The following is a 16616-nucleotide window of genomic DNA, read 5'->3' as shown; positions in this document are numbered from 1 at the left end:
AAGCCTTCAACTGTATTTTATGGGTGGAGACTTCTTACTCTGTTATAGAACATCGCCAACAGAGACGGACACACAATCAGTGATACAGAGTGGGGTGGTGATGTCAAAGAGAGAGGGAGGGGAGGGCAAGAGGACAATTCAAGGAGAGAGAGCAGACAGGATATCAGGAAGCCCAAAACCTCCTGACAGGAAACCAGTGACGTATTGGAAGGAACAAACAATTGTGCACATGCAAAGACACGCACACACAGGAATCAAATAGGTCTACCCTTGACTGATTAAACAGTCACACCAGCAGCCAATAAGTGCAATAACCCTCTAAAATAAACACAAGGCACAATTCTCTCGTTTCAATACCCATTTTTATTATCATATCAACAAACTGCAGCAGTAACAAACAAAAAAAGGTGAGAAGTTAAAATGACATTGCAAGACACAGTCCAAGATGATAATTTAATGTGAAGATACAGTCCCTTCAGATTGTATAACTTAAGTAACAGGGCAGATGTTACAGTACTAGCACAGAAGCCAGAAAACCTCAGACTCCATGTGGACAACAGCACCTGCTTGGTCAGTTATTAAGGGTTACTGTAGCCGGATATAACATACACAAATTATAAATCAGAGGGGAGTCACAAATTAGCGAAAGTGTGCGTTTGTACTGGTGTTTYTATCTCACTGGGCCCTCCTGGACATGAGCATTTCTCTGATGTTGTCCTCAGCATCCTTCACAGTGCGCTCCAGGTACGTCTTCTTTTGCTGCAGAGAGGACAAAAGGACAGATTCAGTCAACCACTCATTTACCCATCATGACCTCAGAGGGATATTTTCCTTTTTCATTTCTGGAGATGGCAGATGTCTTCACAATACTGGGGAACACATGAAATCGATACATGTCTACACAAAGATACCTACATACAGAAACACGTTCTAAATAGKATTTCCTGAAATTCAAGTGAAATCGATGGGCATACCATTTAAACCTTTCTGTACAAAGAGCTATCCAAATATCCACTCCTGGAGACAGTTTCAATGAAAAGTTACTCTACATGAAGTTCTAAATGCTGTAGGGAAAAGGCCACATGTGCCACGGACACCTGGTGAGCGAGTCGGAGAATGTGGCCATAAAGGGACTTACAGCACCTTTCACAGATAGTTTAGGATCAATTCAATACACATCACTGACACTGAAAACGCTATAAACCAGGCACATCATTTCTGTTAATAAGAATTTATAGGCCTACAGTCAGTCAAGTAATAATTAAGAGTGCTATTACTACCCAGTCAGTCTTGCTCCACAGAATATATGGGCCTATAACAGAGAATAGGGGGATGTACACTACATGACCAAAAGTATATGGACACATGCTCGTCAAACATCTCATTCCAAAATCATGGGTATTGATGTGGAGTTGGTCCACCCTTTGCTGCTATAACAGCCTCCACGCTTCTGGGAAGGCTTTCCACTAGATGTTGGAACATTGCTGCGGGGACTTCCTTCCATTCAGCCACAAGGGCATTAGTGAGATTGGGCACTGATGTTGGGTGATTGGGCTCGCAGTCGGGAGTTCAAATTCATTCCAAAGGTGAACGATGAGGTTGAAGTGAGGGCTCAAGTTCTTCCACACCGATCTTGATACACCATTTCTGTATGGACCTCACTTTGTGCACGGGGGCATTGTCATGCTGAAATAGGAAAGGGCCTTCCCCAAACTGTTGCTACAAAGTTGAAAGCACAGAATCATCTAGAATGTAATTGTACAGTGGCGAGAAAAAGTATGTTAGCCCGTTAAATACCTGTMTTTCTGCATAAATTGGTCAGAAAATTTGATCTGATCTTCAGCTAGGTCACAACAAGACAAACAGTCTGCTTAAACTAATAAAACAAACAATTATACGTTTTCATGTCTTTATTGAACACACCATGTAAACATTCACAGCACAGGTTGTAAAAAGTATGTGAACCCTTGGATTTAATAACTGGTTGACCCTCGTTTGGCAGCAAGAACCTCAACCAAATGTTTCTGTAGTTGTGGATCAGACCTACACAACGGTCAGGAGAAATGTTGGACCATTCCTCTTTACAAAACTGTTTCAGTTCAGCAAAAGTCTTGGGATGTCTGGKGTGAACTGCTCTCTTTGRGGTCATGCCACAGCATCTCAATCGGGTTGAGGTCAGSAYTCTGACTGGGCCACTCCAGAAGGCGTATTTTCTTCTGTTGGAGCCATTCTGTTGATTTACTTCTGTGTTTTGGATCATTGTCCTGTTGCATCACCCATCTTCTGTTCAGCTTCAATTGGTGCACAGATAGCCTAACATTCTCCTGCAAATGTTTTGATAAACTTGGGAATTCATTTTTCCGTCGATGATAGCAAGCTGTCCAGGCCCTGAGGCAGCCTCAAACCATGATGCTCCCTCCACCATACTTTACAGTTGGGATGAGGTTTTGATGTTGGTGTGCTGTGCCTTTTTCTCTCAACTTTAGTTAAATCTGTCCACAGAATATTTGCCAGTAGTGCTGTGGAACATCCACGTGCAGTTTTGCAAACTTCAGACATGCAGCAATGTTTTTTTTGGACAGCAGTGGCTTCTTCCGTGGTGTCCTCCCATGAACACCATTCTTGTTTAGTGTTTTACGTATCGTAGACTCGTCAACAGAGATGTTAGCATGTTTCAGAGATTTCTGTAAGGCTTTAGCTGACACTCTAGGATTCTTCTTAACCTCATTGAGCATTCTGCRCTGTGCTCKTGCAGTCATCTTTGCAGGACGGCCACTCCTAGGGAGAGTAGCAACAGTTATGGACAATTTGTCTTACCGTGGACTGATGAACATCAAGGCGTTTAGAAATACTTTTGTAACCCTTTCCAGCTTTATGCTAGTCAACAATTCTTAATCTTAGGTCTTCTGAGATCTCTTTTGTTCAAGGCATGGCTCACATCAGGCAATGCTTCTTGTGATTAGCAAACTCAAATTTTGTGAGTGTTTTTTTTTAATAGGGCAAGGCAGCTCTAACCAACATCTCTAATCTTGTCTCATTGATTGGACTCCAGGTTAGCTGACTCCTGACTCCAATCAACTTTTGGATTAGCCATTAGCCTTTTCCAACCTATACTGTGAGTGTTAAAATGATGTATTCAATATAGACAAGAGAAATACAATAATTTGTGTGTTATTAGTTTAAACACACTGTTTGTCTATTGTTGTGAGTTAGATGAAGATCAGATCAAATTTGATGACCAATTTATGCAGACATCCAGGTAATTCCCTTCACCCGAACTAAGGTGCCCGAACCATGAAAAACAGCCCTAGACCATTATCCCTCCTCCACCAAACTTTACATTTGGCACTATGCATTGGGGCAGGTAGTGTTCTCCTGGCATCCGCCAAACCGAGATTTGTCTGTCGGACTGCCAGATGGTGAAGCGTGATTCATCACTCCAGAGGACATTTCCACTGCTCCAGAGTCCAATGGCAGCGAGCTTTACACCACTCCAGCCGACGCTTGGCWTTGTGCATGGTAATCTTAGGCTTGTGTATCAAACATCTCTGGAGAGACCTGAAAATAACTGTGCAGCGATGCTCCCCATCAAACCTGGCAGAGCTTGAGAGGATCTGCAGAGAAGAATGGGGGACACTCCAACATTTTTGCTTTGTCATTATGGGGTATTTTGTAGATCGATGATGGAAAAAAAATCTATTTAATCAATTTTAGAATAAGGCTAACAAAATATGGAAAAAGTTGAGGGGTCTGAATACTTTCCGAATGCACTGTAGTGTGTATAATTTTCCTTGTTAAAACACGTGCCCTCTCACCAGTGTGGAATGCAGGAAATGTTGAGCCTTTTGTTTATTCACAGATTTATGTTACGGTCAAAAACGAACGTAGCCGAGTGACGAAGCCAAGGGGCCATCCCATTAAACAAGAATCGTTAAGAACGCCCTATTGACCTCAAAACAGGCAGTGTCATGGAGTCAATATACCCTCATCTAATGTTGAGCTTATGGAATCAATGCTGGTCCTCTTGCATTTGTGAGTGGCTGTCAGGTCAGTGAGTCTTGTTGTACAGTGCATGGATCCTCTCATGTATGCGATGACCAGCTCTGAGGACTTCAGCCAGGGCAACAATGACAAGGTAGAAAGACTGCACACAGACGGAACAACAAATAGACCCGTTGTCATGTTGGGTCCCCGCAACAGATGCAGAGGAAGCCTATTCTGAACTAATGCACGCTTGATGTTATCGAAGTTTCTAACAAATGTCAACAGAACAATTCTGCCAATGATTACTTGACATTTACTGATGACTCATATCCCTATTTACTGTGCCTTAAGAACGTATTCATACGCCTTGACCTATTCAACATTTTGTTGTGTTTCAGCCTGAATTCAAAATGGATTAAATAGACTTGTTCTCTCACCCAATACCACATAATGACCAAGTGAAAACATATTTTTAGAAATTGTTGCAAAATGAAATACAGAAACATGTCATATATTTTTCTTTCATGAGACCACGCCCAAATCCCATCATTCGCCTAAAGAAAAGACGGAGATACAGGGGGCGGAGGTCGCGGTGCCTTGTGAGAATTTGTTGGCGAGTGGGTAAACTGCATCTACCATCCATCCTATTGGCCAACATGCAATCGCTGGAAACTGAACTGGATGTTCTATGATCAAGACTATCCTACCAACGGGACTTTAAAAACTAATATTTTATGTTTCACCGAGTCGTGGCTGAACGACGACATGGATAATATAGAGCTGGCTGGGTTTTCCGTGCATTAGCAGGACAGAGCAGCTACGTCTGKTAAGAYGAGGGGCAGGGGTGCGTGTCTATTTGTCAATAACAACTAGTGTGCGATGTCTAATATTAAAGAAGTCTCGAGGTATTGCTCGCCTGAGGCCGAGTACCTCATGATAAACTGTAGACCACACTATCTATCAAGAGAGTTCTCATCTATATTATTCATAGTCGTCTATTTACCACCACAAACCAATGCTGGCACGAGGACCGCTCTCAACGAGCTGTATAAGGCCAAAAACAAACAAGAAAATGCTCATCCAAAAGAGGCACTCCTGGTGGCCAGGGACTTTAATACAGGCAAACTTAAATCCGTTTAACCTCATTTCTATCAGCATGTTAAATGTGCAACTAGAGGGGRRAAAAAATCAACTTTAAACCACCTTTACTCCACACACAGAGACGCGTACAAAGCTCTCCCTTGCCCTCCATTTGGCAAATCTGACAATAACAAAACTAAAGAAGGAAGTACCAGTGACTTGCTCAATACGGAAGTGGTCAGATGAAGGGGGATGCTACGCTACAGGACTGGAATATGTTTCCGGGATTCATCCAATTGCATTGAGGAGTATACCACCTCAGTCACCGGCTTCATCAATGAGTGCATCGACGACGTCGTCCCCACAGTGACCGTACGGACATATCCCAACCAGAAGCCATGGATTATAGACAACATCCGAACCGAGCTAAACGCTAAAGCTGCCGCTTCAAGGAGCTGGACACTAATCCGGACGCTTACAAGAAATCCCGCTATGCCATCAGACGAACCATAAAAACAGGCAAAGCGTCAATACAGGACTAAGATTGAATCCTACTACACTGGTACTGACGCTCGTCRGATGTGGCAGGGATTGCAAACTACTACAGACTACAAAGGGAAACACAGCCGAGAGCTGCCCAGTGACGTGAGCCTACCAGACGAGCTAAATGCCTTTTATGCTCGCTCGAGGCAAGCAACACTGAAGCATGCATGAGAGGACCAGCTGTTCTGGACAATTGTGTGATTACGCTCTCCATAGCCGATGTGAGCAAGACCTTTAAACAGGTCAACATTCACAAAGCTGCGGGGCCAGACTTATTACCAGGACGTGTACTCAAAGCACGCACGGACCAACTGGCAAGTGTCTTCACTGACATTTTCAACCTGTCCCTGGCCAAGTCTGTAATACCTACATGTTTCAAGCAGACCACCATAGTCCCTGTGCCCAAGAAAGTGAAGGTAACCTGCCTAAATGACTACCGCCCTGTAGCACTCACGTCGGTAGCCATGAAGTGCATTGAAAGGCTGGTTATGGCTCAAATCAACACCATCATCCCGGAAACCCTAGACCCATTTCAATTTGCATACCGCATATGTCAATTGTACTCCACTCTGCCCTTTTACACCCRGACAAAAGGAACACAAATGTGAGAATGCTGTTCATTGACTACAGCTCAGCGTTCAACACCATAGTGCCCTCAAAGCTCATCACTAAGCTTAGGACCCTGGGACTAAACACCCTCTGCAACTGGATCCTGGACTTCCTGACAGAGGTGGTAAGGGTAGGCAGCAACACATCTGACACGCTGATCCTCAACACGGGGGCCCCTCAGGGGTGCGTGCTTAGTCCCCAACTATACCTGTCTCTTATACACATCTAGATGTGTATAAGAGACAGGCATCCGACCACAAGGCCCAACAGAAGGTAGTGTGTACGGCCCAGTACATCACTGGGACCAAGCTTCCTGCCATCAAGGACCTATACACTAGGCGATGTCTGAGGAAGGCCAAAAAAGACTCCAGTCACTCAGGTCATAGACTGTTCTCTCTGCTACCGCACGGCAAGCGGTACCGGAGCGCCAAGTCCAGCTCCAAAAGGCTCCTTCAATTTCAAGCCATAAGACTGATGAACAATCAAACGGCTACTTGGACTATTTACATTGACCCCTCCCCATTTTTTTTAACGCTGCTGCTACTCACTGTTTATTATCTATGCATAGTSACTWCACCTCTACCTACATGTACAAATTTCCTYGAGTAACCTGTACCCTTGCACATTGACTCGGTACCAGTACCCACTGTACATACCCTCGTTATTGTTGTTTTGTGTTACTTTTTACTTTAGTTTATTGAGTAAACTCCATTTCTTGATCTGCATTGTTGGTTAAGGGCTTGTAAGTCAGCATTTCTCTGTAAGTTCTACACCCGTTGTATTCGGCGCATGTGACAAATACATTTTTATTTGATATMATTTACWTAAGTATTCACACCCCTTTTCTATGAAACTCCAAATTGAGCTCAKKSRMMTCCAATTTCCTTTGATCATCCTTGAAAATGTCACTACAACTTGGAGTCCACCTGTGGCCAATTAAATTGTTTGTAAATTATTTAGAAAGAAACACACCTGTCTATATAAGGTCCCACAGTTGACAGTGCATGTCAGAGCAGAAACTATGCCAAGGAACTGTCTGTAGATCTCCGAGATATAATTGTGATGAGGCATAAAGCTGAGGAAGAATATAAATATGCTATTCATCGGCAGGGACTGGGAGACTAATAAGGATAGAGGGAACAATGAATGGAGCCAAACGCAGGCAAATCCTTGATGAGAACCTGCTTTCAGAGTGCAAATGACATGCTGAGGTTAAGTTTTACGTTCCCAAGTACCCCTTACTTTATTATTATGCATTGTACTGACTCTTGCACAGGCTCGATGTACACTCACTGGACTCTAACCACACACTCACACATACTGACACTCCAACACACACGCATATTGTTGCCACACAGGTTCCTTCACACACGCTGCTGCTACTGTTTAATTATCTATGCATAGTCACTATACCCCCTACCTACATGTACATATGACGTCAATTACATCAACTAACCCGTATCCCTGCACATTGACTCGGTACCGGTACCCCTTGTATGCAGCCTCGTTATTGTTATTTTATTGGCAGTACTATTTTTCCTTAGGTTTATTGAAAATCTGTGGAAAGTAGAGGTCAACCGATTATGATTTTTCCAACGCCGATACCGATTATTGGAGGACCAAAAAAGCCGATACCGATTAAATCGGCCGATTTTATTTGTAATAATGACAATTACAACAATACTGAATGAACACTTTTATTTTAACTTAATATAATACATCAATAAAATCTATTTAGCCTCAAATAAATAATGAAACATGTTCAATTTGGTTTAAATAATGCAAAAACAAAGTTTTGGAGAAGAAAGTAAAAGTGCAATATGTCCCATGTAAGAAAGCTAACGTTTAAGTTCCTTGCTCAGAACATGAGAACATATGAAAGCTGGTGGTTCCTTTTAACATGAGTCTTCAATATTCCCAGGTAAGAAGTTTTAGGTTGTAGTTATTACAGGACTATTTCTCTCTATACCATTTGTATTTCATATACCTTTGACTATTGGATGTTCTTATAGGCACTTTAGTATTGCCAGTGTAACAGTATAGTTTCCATCCCTCTCCTCGCCGCTACCTGGGCTCGAACCAGGCCGAACCAGACCACACCGACAACAGCCACCCTCGAAGCAGCGTTACCCATGCAGAGCAAGGGGAACAACTACTCTCAGAGCGAGTGATGTTTGAAACGCTATTAGCGCGCACCCCTCTAACTAGCTAGCCATTTCACATCGGTTACACCAGCCTAATCTCGGGAGTTGATAGGCTTGAATTCATAAACAGCAGAGCTGCTGGCAAAACGCACAAAAGTGCTGTTTGAATGAATGCTTACGAGCCTGCTGGTGCCCACCATCGCTCAGTCAGACTGCTCTATCAAATCATATACTTAATTATAACATAATAACACACAGAAATACGAGCCGTAGGTCATTAATATGGTCGAATCCGGAAACTATCATCTCGAAAACAAAACATTTATTATTTCAGTGAAATAAGGAACCGTTCTGTATTTTTCTAAACGGGTGGCATCCATCAGTCTAAATATTCCTGTTACATTGCACAACCTTCAATGTTGTCATAATTACGTAAAATTCTGGCAAATTTGTTCGCAATGAGCCAGGCGGCCCAAACTGTTGCATATACCCCGTGCAATGAACGCAAGAGAAGTGACACAATTTCACCTGGTTAATATTGCCTGCTAACCTGGATTTATTTTAGCTAAATATGCAGGTTTAAAAAGATACTTCTGTGTATTGATTGTAAGAAAGGCATTGATGTTTATGGTTAGGTACACGTTGGAGCAACGACAGTCCTTTTTCGCGAATGCGCACTGCATCGATTATATGCAACGCAGGACACGCTAGATAAACTAGTAATATCATCAACCATGTGTAGTTATAACTAGTGATTATGATTGATTGTTTTTGTAAGATAAGTTTAATGCTAGCTAGCAACTTACCTTGGCTTCTTACTGCATTCGCGTAACAGGCGGGCTCCTCGTGAGGCAGGTGGTTAGAGCGTTGGACTAGTTAACCGTAAGGTTGCAAGATTGAATCCCTGAGCTGACAAGGTAAATATCTGTCGTTCTGCCCCTGAACAAGGCAGTTAACCCACCGTTCCTAGGCCGTCATTGAAAATAAGAATGTGTTCTTAACTTTTTTTTTAAACGGCTAAATCGGCATCCAAAATTACCGATTTCCGATTGTTATGAAAACTTGAAATCGACCCTAATTAAATCGGCCATTCCGATTAATCGGTCGACCTCTAGTGGAAAGACRTGATTGCTTAACAGAGCTTGAGAAAATCTGCAAGGAAGAATGGGAGAAAATCCACAAATCCAGACGTGCAAATCTGATACAAACATACCCAAGTTGACTCAAAGCTGTACTCGTCCCCAAAAGGTGTGACACGGTCGCCAGGTGTACGATGTTTCCTCCGACACATTGGTGCGGCTGGCTTCCGKGTTAAGCGGGCATTGTGTCAAGAAGCAGTATTTGCTCATGGTAAAAGTAGTTTTATATMATTTAAAAGATTACAAACAAGGGTGTAAAAATGGTCTTCTTATTTACCTTTAAAATATATATTTTTTCACTTTCTTAGGGTGTAGATTAGACCCTATTTTACATCATCCGAGGTGTTTGTGTTGTGCCTGCACACTCTTGAATACAGACTGGGTGTCATTTCAAATCGTAGAAATAGAATTCATACAATGGACATATCCCTTCAGACCACTGGCACATCATTGAAATTGAAACTTCAAAATAGTTCCACAAAGATTGCCATTGGTCCACCCACCATTGAATGTCTGTTCTACTATCGATGTTATTATGATTTCAATWGGTTTCCTATGGATGATTGACAGTATATTTTAAAACTGATATTCTCGTTCAAGTCAACATTCTCTGATGTGTGGACCTCCAACCATCTATGTGTTGCCAGTTAATTTCTATTTMATTCCCATTTTAATACATTTATCAGCCAAAACATGGCACCCACGCTGTATTCAAGAGTATGTTGTGTCTCAACCGGTGGCGGGCACAACACAAACACCTCAGATTATGTAAAATAAGGTCTAAGCTACATATGCGTAAATGAAAAGAAATCACGTTGAAGTTTATTTAAAAAAATAATAATTAAAAAATATATATTTTAACAAATTGTTTAAGAATCTATACAATAGTTTGCCAACTCTGTTTGTAAGCTTTTAAATTATATAAAACTCAACAGTTTGTCTTTTCCAGTGATGAAGAAATGGATGGTAGGGTATCCAAGAGGGGCTCAAAGTTGACTCATTTATCTCCTGAATGTTTTGGCATTCAGGTCTAAAAAGTTACTTTCTGACCACTTCTACCATGTGCAAATATGTATGGACATTTGTTAAAATCAAAATGGGTGCGGTCAAAAAGTGATTGAAATCAAATGGAATGACCCCAAAACAAAGGTTTCCATTTCATATGTGGATGCAAATCACATTGGTTCTTTGAACAACATGAGGTTGCTGCTGAAGTGTTAAATGGCTATGCAACCAACATCTCCCCATCCTCCCAAACCCCAGGGGTAATAATAATAAATCACCCCTTAATAACCTGTTGAAAAAGAGAAGAACTATAACAGAGGGCACTGACAGTTGTTTAAAAAGACATGTCATCACCCACCACAGAYGAAGTACAATGACAGTCTGTACAGTGGCCAAAGCAGTGCCTCATTAACGCCATTGTTAGCGCAGTCATCACACATACCTGGGTATCACGAGGGGAAGCAGGCCCACTGGGATACTGATGACATCATGTAACCTCATAAATGACCAGTGGAACCCCTCCGAGATGAGTTCATGCACGGACACGAAATAACTTCCAGGCTGCATCTAAATAGTGTGAATGGGTCCATTGGTGGCAACCCTGGGCTCCCGAGTGGCGCAGCGGTCTAAGGCACTGCATCTCAGTGCTGGAGGCGTCACTACAGACACCCTCGTTCCAATCCAGGCTGTATCACAACCGGCCGTGATTGGGAGTCCCATAGGGCAGCGAACAATTGGCCCAGCGTTGGCCGGTGTAGGCCGTCATTGTAAATAAGAATTTGTTCTTAAGTGACTTGCCTAGTTAAATAAAAAGGTTTAAATAAAACATTTAAATTATTTTTTTTAAATACAAAAATGGGTCTCTGTACACAGGTGTGACAAGAATGAAATGACATCCCAAAGAGTAAAGTGACTCAGGGTCTGAGTTAAGGGTCATTCACTGACGGTGGGAAGCAGTTAGCGTTTACAAACAGAGAGCAGTCTTGTTTTTGGCAACAAACCCACCACGTATATTGAACAAAGAGGACTTTCCAAAAGTTCAAAAACATAAATGTGGTCTGCTATTTGCAGTCTTTCAGCTGACAAGCAATTTGTTTTTGTAGCACTAGCCACACAGTAACCATGGGAAACAGAACAGACTAATGAAACAGAAAACGGCTGGGAGGCGTTAGTTGGCAAAAAAAGGAAAATAACATCTGTTTGACATGCCAGTTTTATTACAAGTGAATGAGGCTATGACCACAATCCTGTACCATAAGAGGGAAACCCTGGGCATCGCTCCAGAGCCACGAGACATAGAGTTGACCAGGGGGATGTCATGGGCTTGTCTGGGATTACACCCCACCACTGGACAAGGCCACATTCAGACCCAGACAATCGAAGACCCTGGGCCAGAAACCATACATACAGAGCTTTCAGAAAGTATTCACATGTTTACAAATTAATTAAAAACGAAAAGCTGAAATGTCTCGAGTCAATAAGTATTTAACCCCTTTGTTAYGGCAAGCCTAAATACAGTGCATTCAGAAAGTATTCAGACCGGTTGACTTTTTCMGATTTTGTTGCGTTACAACCTTATTCGAAAACGGATTAAATTATATACAATTTCCCATCAATCTACACATAGTATCCAATAATGACAAAGCAAAAAGAGGTTTTTGAAATTTTTCGCAAAGGTATAAAATTGTTTTTAAAATGAAATACCTTATTTACATAAGTATTCAGACACTTCGCTATGACACGCAAAATTGAACTCAGGTGCATCCTGTTTCCATTGATCATCCTTGATGTTTCTAGGCACACACCTGTCTATATAAGGCCCCACAGTGGACAGTGCATGTCAGAGCAAAAACCAAGCCATAAAGTCGAAGGAATTGTCCATATAGCTCCGAGACAGGATTGTGTCGAAGCACAAATCTGGGGAGCGGGACCACCCAGGTCACCACAGAAGTTAGACTTCCCTTTGTTTGCATAGAACACAACCGCAGTAGCTCCCTTTGATACACAAGGCCCAATGGAGCACCTGACAACATCCCTTCCCTGAAATATACAGTTATATTCAACTTTGCACTTATGTTACATTGAAGAGTGGAAAGGTGCCTATTGATTCAAACCAACTGCTGATTGATATAACAAAGGGATATCCCACTGAACACAATGCTCGTTTCCACAAGGACGAAACTAGGAACTGCTCTTCTGATTGAATGCAGACAAAAGACCACAGTGAGAAACATTAGTTAAAAATGTAAAAAATCCAGCGGGCGGCATTCTTTGTGACCAATATTTCCTATGATACAGGGTGGTGTATGGGAGTTTTGTCCTTGACTGGTCAGGCTGGAAAGTCATTCTGACATGACACATCTCACGCCGCAGGTTCAATCAAGGTCTTTGACACTAGTTGTTGGGGTAATAAACTCCATGTTATTTKCATTTCTACAGACTTCAGAAGTAGAGAAATAGGAGTGAAACCCCAACTCAACACCCAGGAAAAGCTATTTGTGTCTGCTAAAACTTGAGTCAGGAACAGCTCGTGGAGTTCCACTTAAAGATGCTACAGAGAAGGTGTGGGAGTGTTTAGATATAGAAAGAGACATAAACACATAGGGGAGAAAATTCCATGCTTGCTGCGCTAAAGAGGTGGTTTTCTCAGTCACTTCCGTCATGGCCTGATAACCCAGTGTCACTGTCAAGTTGCTTAAAATAGACACAGGGCCATTCACACAGCCACCGACTTCATAAGGGAACACATTTGTATATTTTAGAAGTGAATAATATATTATTTGCACCATTTGTATTTGGCAAGCATGAGATGCCTGTTTTTTCAGGTATCTGTTTCAATCAAATATAAAAATGCCCTTAAGCCATCATTCATTTGGTCTCAAATATGAATAGCATACATGGTACAGAAAATGCTACAGGCTATATTGGAGACTGCAGAGAGAAAACAAATATCCGTTTCAGATTTTTTTTAAAGAGCGGCTGTGGAAGGAATGCAAGAACTGGTTTTAGGGCGCACAGTGTCTTGACTACAACATCTACAGTAGGGTTTGGRTCAATTCAGAAAGTGACTGGAAATTCAATTCATGAGTTGCATTTCAATTCACTTCCTTAACTGAGGGAATGTAAAAGTGAATTGATCCCCAACACTGAYCTACAGGAAGTCTTAAGCTAAGTGGGAGAGATGTCGAGGACTGAACCTTTGAAATGTTCAAAACTGTCTGGATCCATATGCACACATAGGCRGCAGGTAGCCTAGCGGTTAGAACGTTGGGCCAGTAACCGAAAGGTTCGTGGATCAAATCCCCGAGCTGACAAGATAAAAATCTGTCSTTCTGCCCCTGAACAAGGCAGTTAACCCACTGTTCCTAGGCCGTCATTGTAAATAATATTTTGCTCTTAACTGACTTGCCTAGTTAAATAAAATTTAAAATCTTTGCCAATATTACTGCATACCTCAAGCTCCTTAATTTTCTCATCTGCTGTCTTCTGTTTGTAAGTCAGCTGTGTGTTGATATCTTCTTTAGACTGCAAGATGAACCTGAGAGAGCGAGAGACAGAGAGGAGAGCATGAGGTCAGTGTGTGCGGTGTCTCAAAAACCCAACCCTAGGCAATAGCAGAGACTAGGGTCTGGTTTGTTTCAATGACGGACTCTTAGCATAGAGCAGGGGTCTCCAACAGGTCAATCGCAAGCTACCAGTAGCTCGCAGCCCACATAGGAGTAGCTCGCMAAACAACTCAGAAAGTACATGCAATATTTCATGTTTTCTACTGCAAACTGTCATTAACAAATCTCACACGTATCAGACACCACAAGCTCCCAGCTACTATCTAATCAAAGCAACATTGACATTATCCCACACCTGGTTAAACACTATTGGCGTAAAAAGCCAAACATAACACAATATCTGCCAATTAATTTCCAGCAATATAGCCTGTCTGTGTGGTGCATGCGTTACTCTATCACTCTGTGTGTAACAGAAATACTTTCCCCAAAACCKTTTCRATTAAATGTTAAGTGCAAAGTAGGCTTACCTGGCAGAAGTATATCATGAGTAAGTATATCATTTGTATCTACTATGTTATTTGCTAACTGACATGAAATGAGCAGCAGCCGTACAGAACCATTGCTAGACCGGCACATTTCTCACTTGCTAGATGCACAATTAAAAAGGCCCAGATGCGCAATTACACACACAATTAATTTTTTGTTTTCTTCAAGACCAAAAAAAATGATATAAAGAAAATGTATTTCAGAACAGATTTTTTTTTTAATATATAGTTTTATATATAAAACTATCTGTTCTTCTGAAATACATTTTCTTTATATCATGTTTCTTTAGAACTGACTAAAATAAATAATGGATTTATGGTGATGGTGTATATTTGGCATGACGGTGGTCTTTTGCATGACAATAACTAGTTGACAATTTCATGCCCGCCACAGCCCTAGCTGGGGTCGCAAGAATTTTCAGATATGAAAATGGGGTCGTGGGCAAAAAAGTTTGGGAACCCCTGCATTAGAGTATATGACAAGATAAACAGTCATCTACAACAGTGGTTCGYAAACTGTGGGGCTTGCCCCCTAGAATTGCAAGAAAATATACGTTTTAAAACTGCAAAATGTTCTTTGCACCCCATGACAAAATGTGTAGAATTTAAGGAAATCAGCTTTTAACCTGCAAAATTCTCTCCACCATCAAGAGTGATTTGAACAGTTTGTGTCATAACCAGTGCTTGTCCCCATTGAAATAGACATGGTGAAAGCATGCAGGGGTGGCAGGAAGTTCCCCAATGCTGGAAGGGRGGSCCCCATTATAACAATAAAAATATATAACATTTAATGTCATTACTCATAACTATTTATAACTACTTATGACAAATGTTACATATATATGTATCTGTTATAATTCATATAAAGGCTACATGAATACATACATAAGGATTACCTATGTTTCTTCATGGGAAGTGTTCTATTAGTGAAAACCAATAGTCAACAGCCAGAGAATACTACTCACATGCGTCCTACTCCTTCATACATGCGGGTGTTGTCTGGTAGGGTTTTGATTTCTGCATGTGTCAGGTTGGCATGTTTCTTCATGCGAGTGAGCTGGTCGATCTGAAGATCTGCCAGTTTCGCCTTTTGTTGTGTGTCAATCATTTTCGATTGCAGCTCTGCAAAGGCCTGCATGAACAAATAAGACAGCATTATTTCAAACATCAAAAATCAGACCTGAGTTTCTATACAAGACATATTTGAAATCGCTTGCACAATTGCTTGAACAATTGCTTTAGGCTGCCTGCAGTGCTCGGTGGGTGGGGTTTACACTTTTAGGACTTTTCTATTGCAACAGGCAAGCTCAAGACTAGCATAGTTTTAGTAAGTATTTGAAATGATAGCAAATAGTGAACCTAGGTCTGGTCAAAATGATCCCATTGTCCTATCACTGAGGAACCATCTCTGCTCATTATAGKTAGCGTTAGTTAGCAGGCTAGCTATAACAGCCTTGTGCTTTGACTTGTTTTAGTTTTGTTTGACTAGCTAGGTCTAATATTGGCTGATAAATGTAAGTGATGACTAATCGTGTCAAATCTTTCATCTAGCTAGTATCTACACACTGTTGCTAGATAACTAACCAAACTGCCACGAGCTAGCTAGCTAACTGACAGTGCATGAATTCAGAAACTAACGTTGGCTAGCAAGCTAACGTTAGCGCACTAGCCATGCAGCATGACTCAATCACATCTTAACGCTTTGTTATAAATAACACATACATCATTTTTGAAAACTGTTGAAACATGTCCCCATTACACTTAACTTATTCGACCATTGTATTTGATAGAAAGAATGAAAAGAGGATTAAATGATTTACCTTCTTCAGCTCTAAATCTATGGGGGCCGCCATGTTGAACACGAGAACGTACCAACGAACCACGCCCATAAAAGTAGCCGACAGTTTCTGCCTTGTTCAGCCGGCCCAGAGACGTACTTTTACCATGCATCATTTTATTTGACAGATGGATGGCTGAAAAACATTTAGTTTAATGATTATGGCTGGTATAATGTCATATTTTGCCAGCATCATCAAAGCTGTAATACATGTTCTCTGTATG

The 16616-nt window shown here is 41.5% G+C and overlaps 1 protein-coding gene across 1 annotated transcript; it reads right to left on the bottom strand.

Annotated features, from left to right (window-relative positions):
• Positions 1–340: 340 nt before the first annotated feature.
• On the bottom strand, positions 341–16483 carry pfdn1 (prefoldin subunit 1). Its single transcript, XM_024013397.2, has 4 exons — positions 16376–16483; positions 15521–15687; positions 13958–14042; positions 341–759 (listed from the first exon to the last, which is right to left on the bottom strand). Exons 1-4 carry the CDS (start codon positions 16442–16444, stop codon positions 676–678), a joined length of 405 nt encoding a protein of 134 aa, XP_023869165.1. The 5' UTR covers positions 16445–16483; the 3' UTR covers positions 341–675.
• Between the last annotated feature and the right edge of the window lie 133 nt (positions 16484–16616).

Source organism: Salvelinus sp. IW2-2015, linkage group LG20, assembly GCF_002910315.2.
Source record: "Salvelinus sp. IW2-2015 linkage group LG20, ASM291031v2, whole genome shotgun sequence".
NCBI classification, from domain to species: Eukaryota; Metazoa; Chordata; class Actinopteri; order Salmoniformes; family Salmonidae; genus Salvelinus; species Salvelinus sp. IW2-2015.
This window is presented reverse-complemented; position numbering and strand designations above follow the sequence as displayed.

Excerpts from the sequence above, each read along its gene's own strand:
- pfdn1 (XM_024013397.2), bottom strand. The coding sequence starts at position 16,444 with ATGGGCGTGGTTCGTTGGTACGTTCTCGTGTTCAACATGGCGGCCCCC. Across the intron at positions 15,688-16,375 it reads TAGATTTAGAGCTGAAGAAG|GCCTTTGCAGAGCTGCAATC; the intron begins GTAAATCATTTA and ends TTGTTCATGCAG. Across the intron at positions 14,043-15,520 it reads TATGAAGGAGTAGGACGCAT|GTTCATCTTGCAGTCTAAAG; the intron begins GTGAGTAGTATT and ends TCGCTCTCTCAG.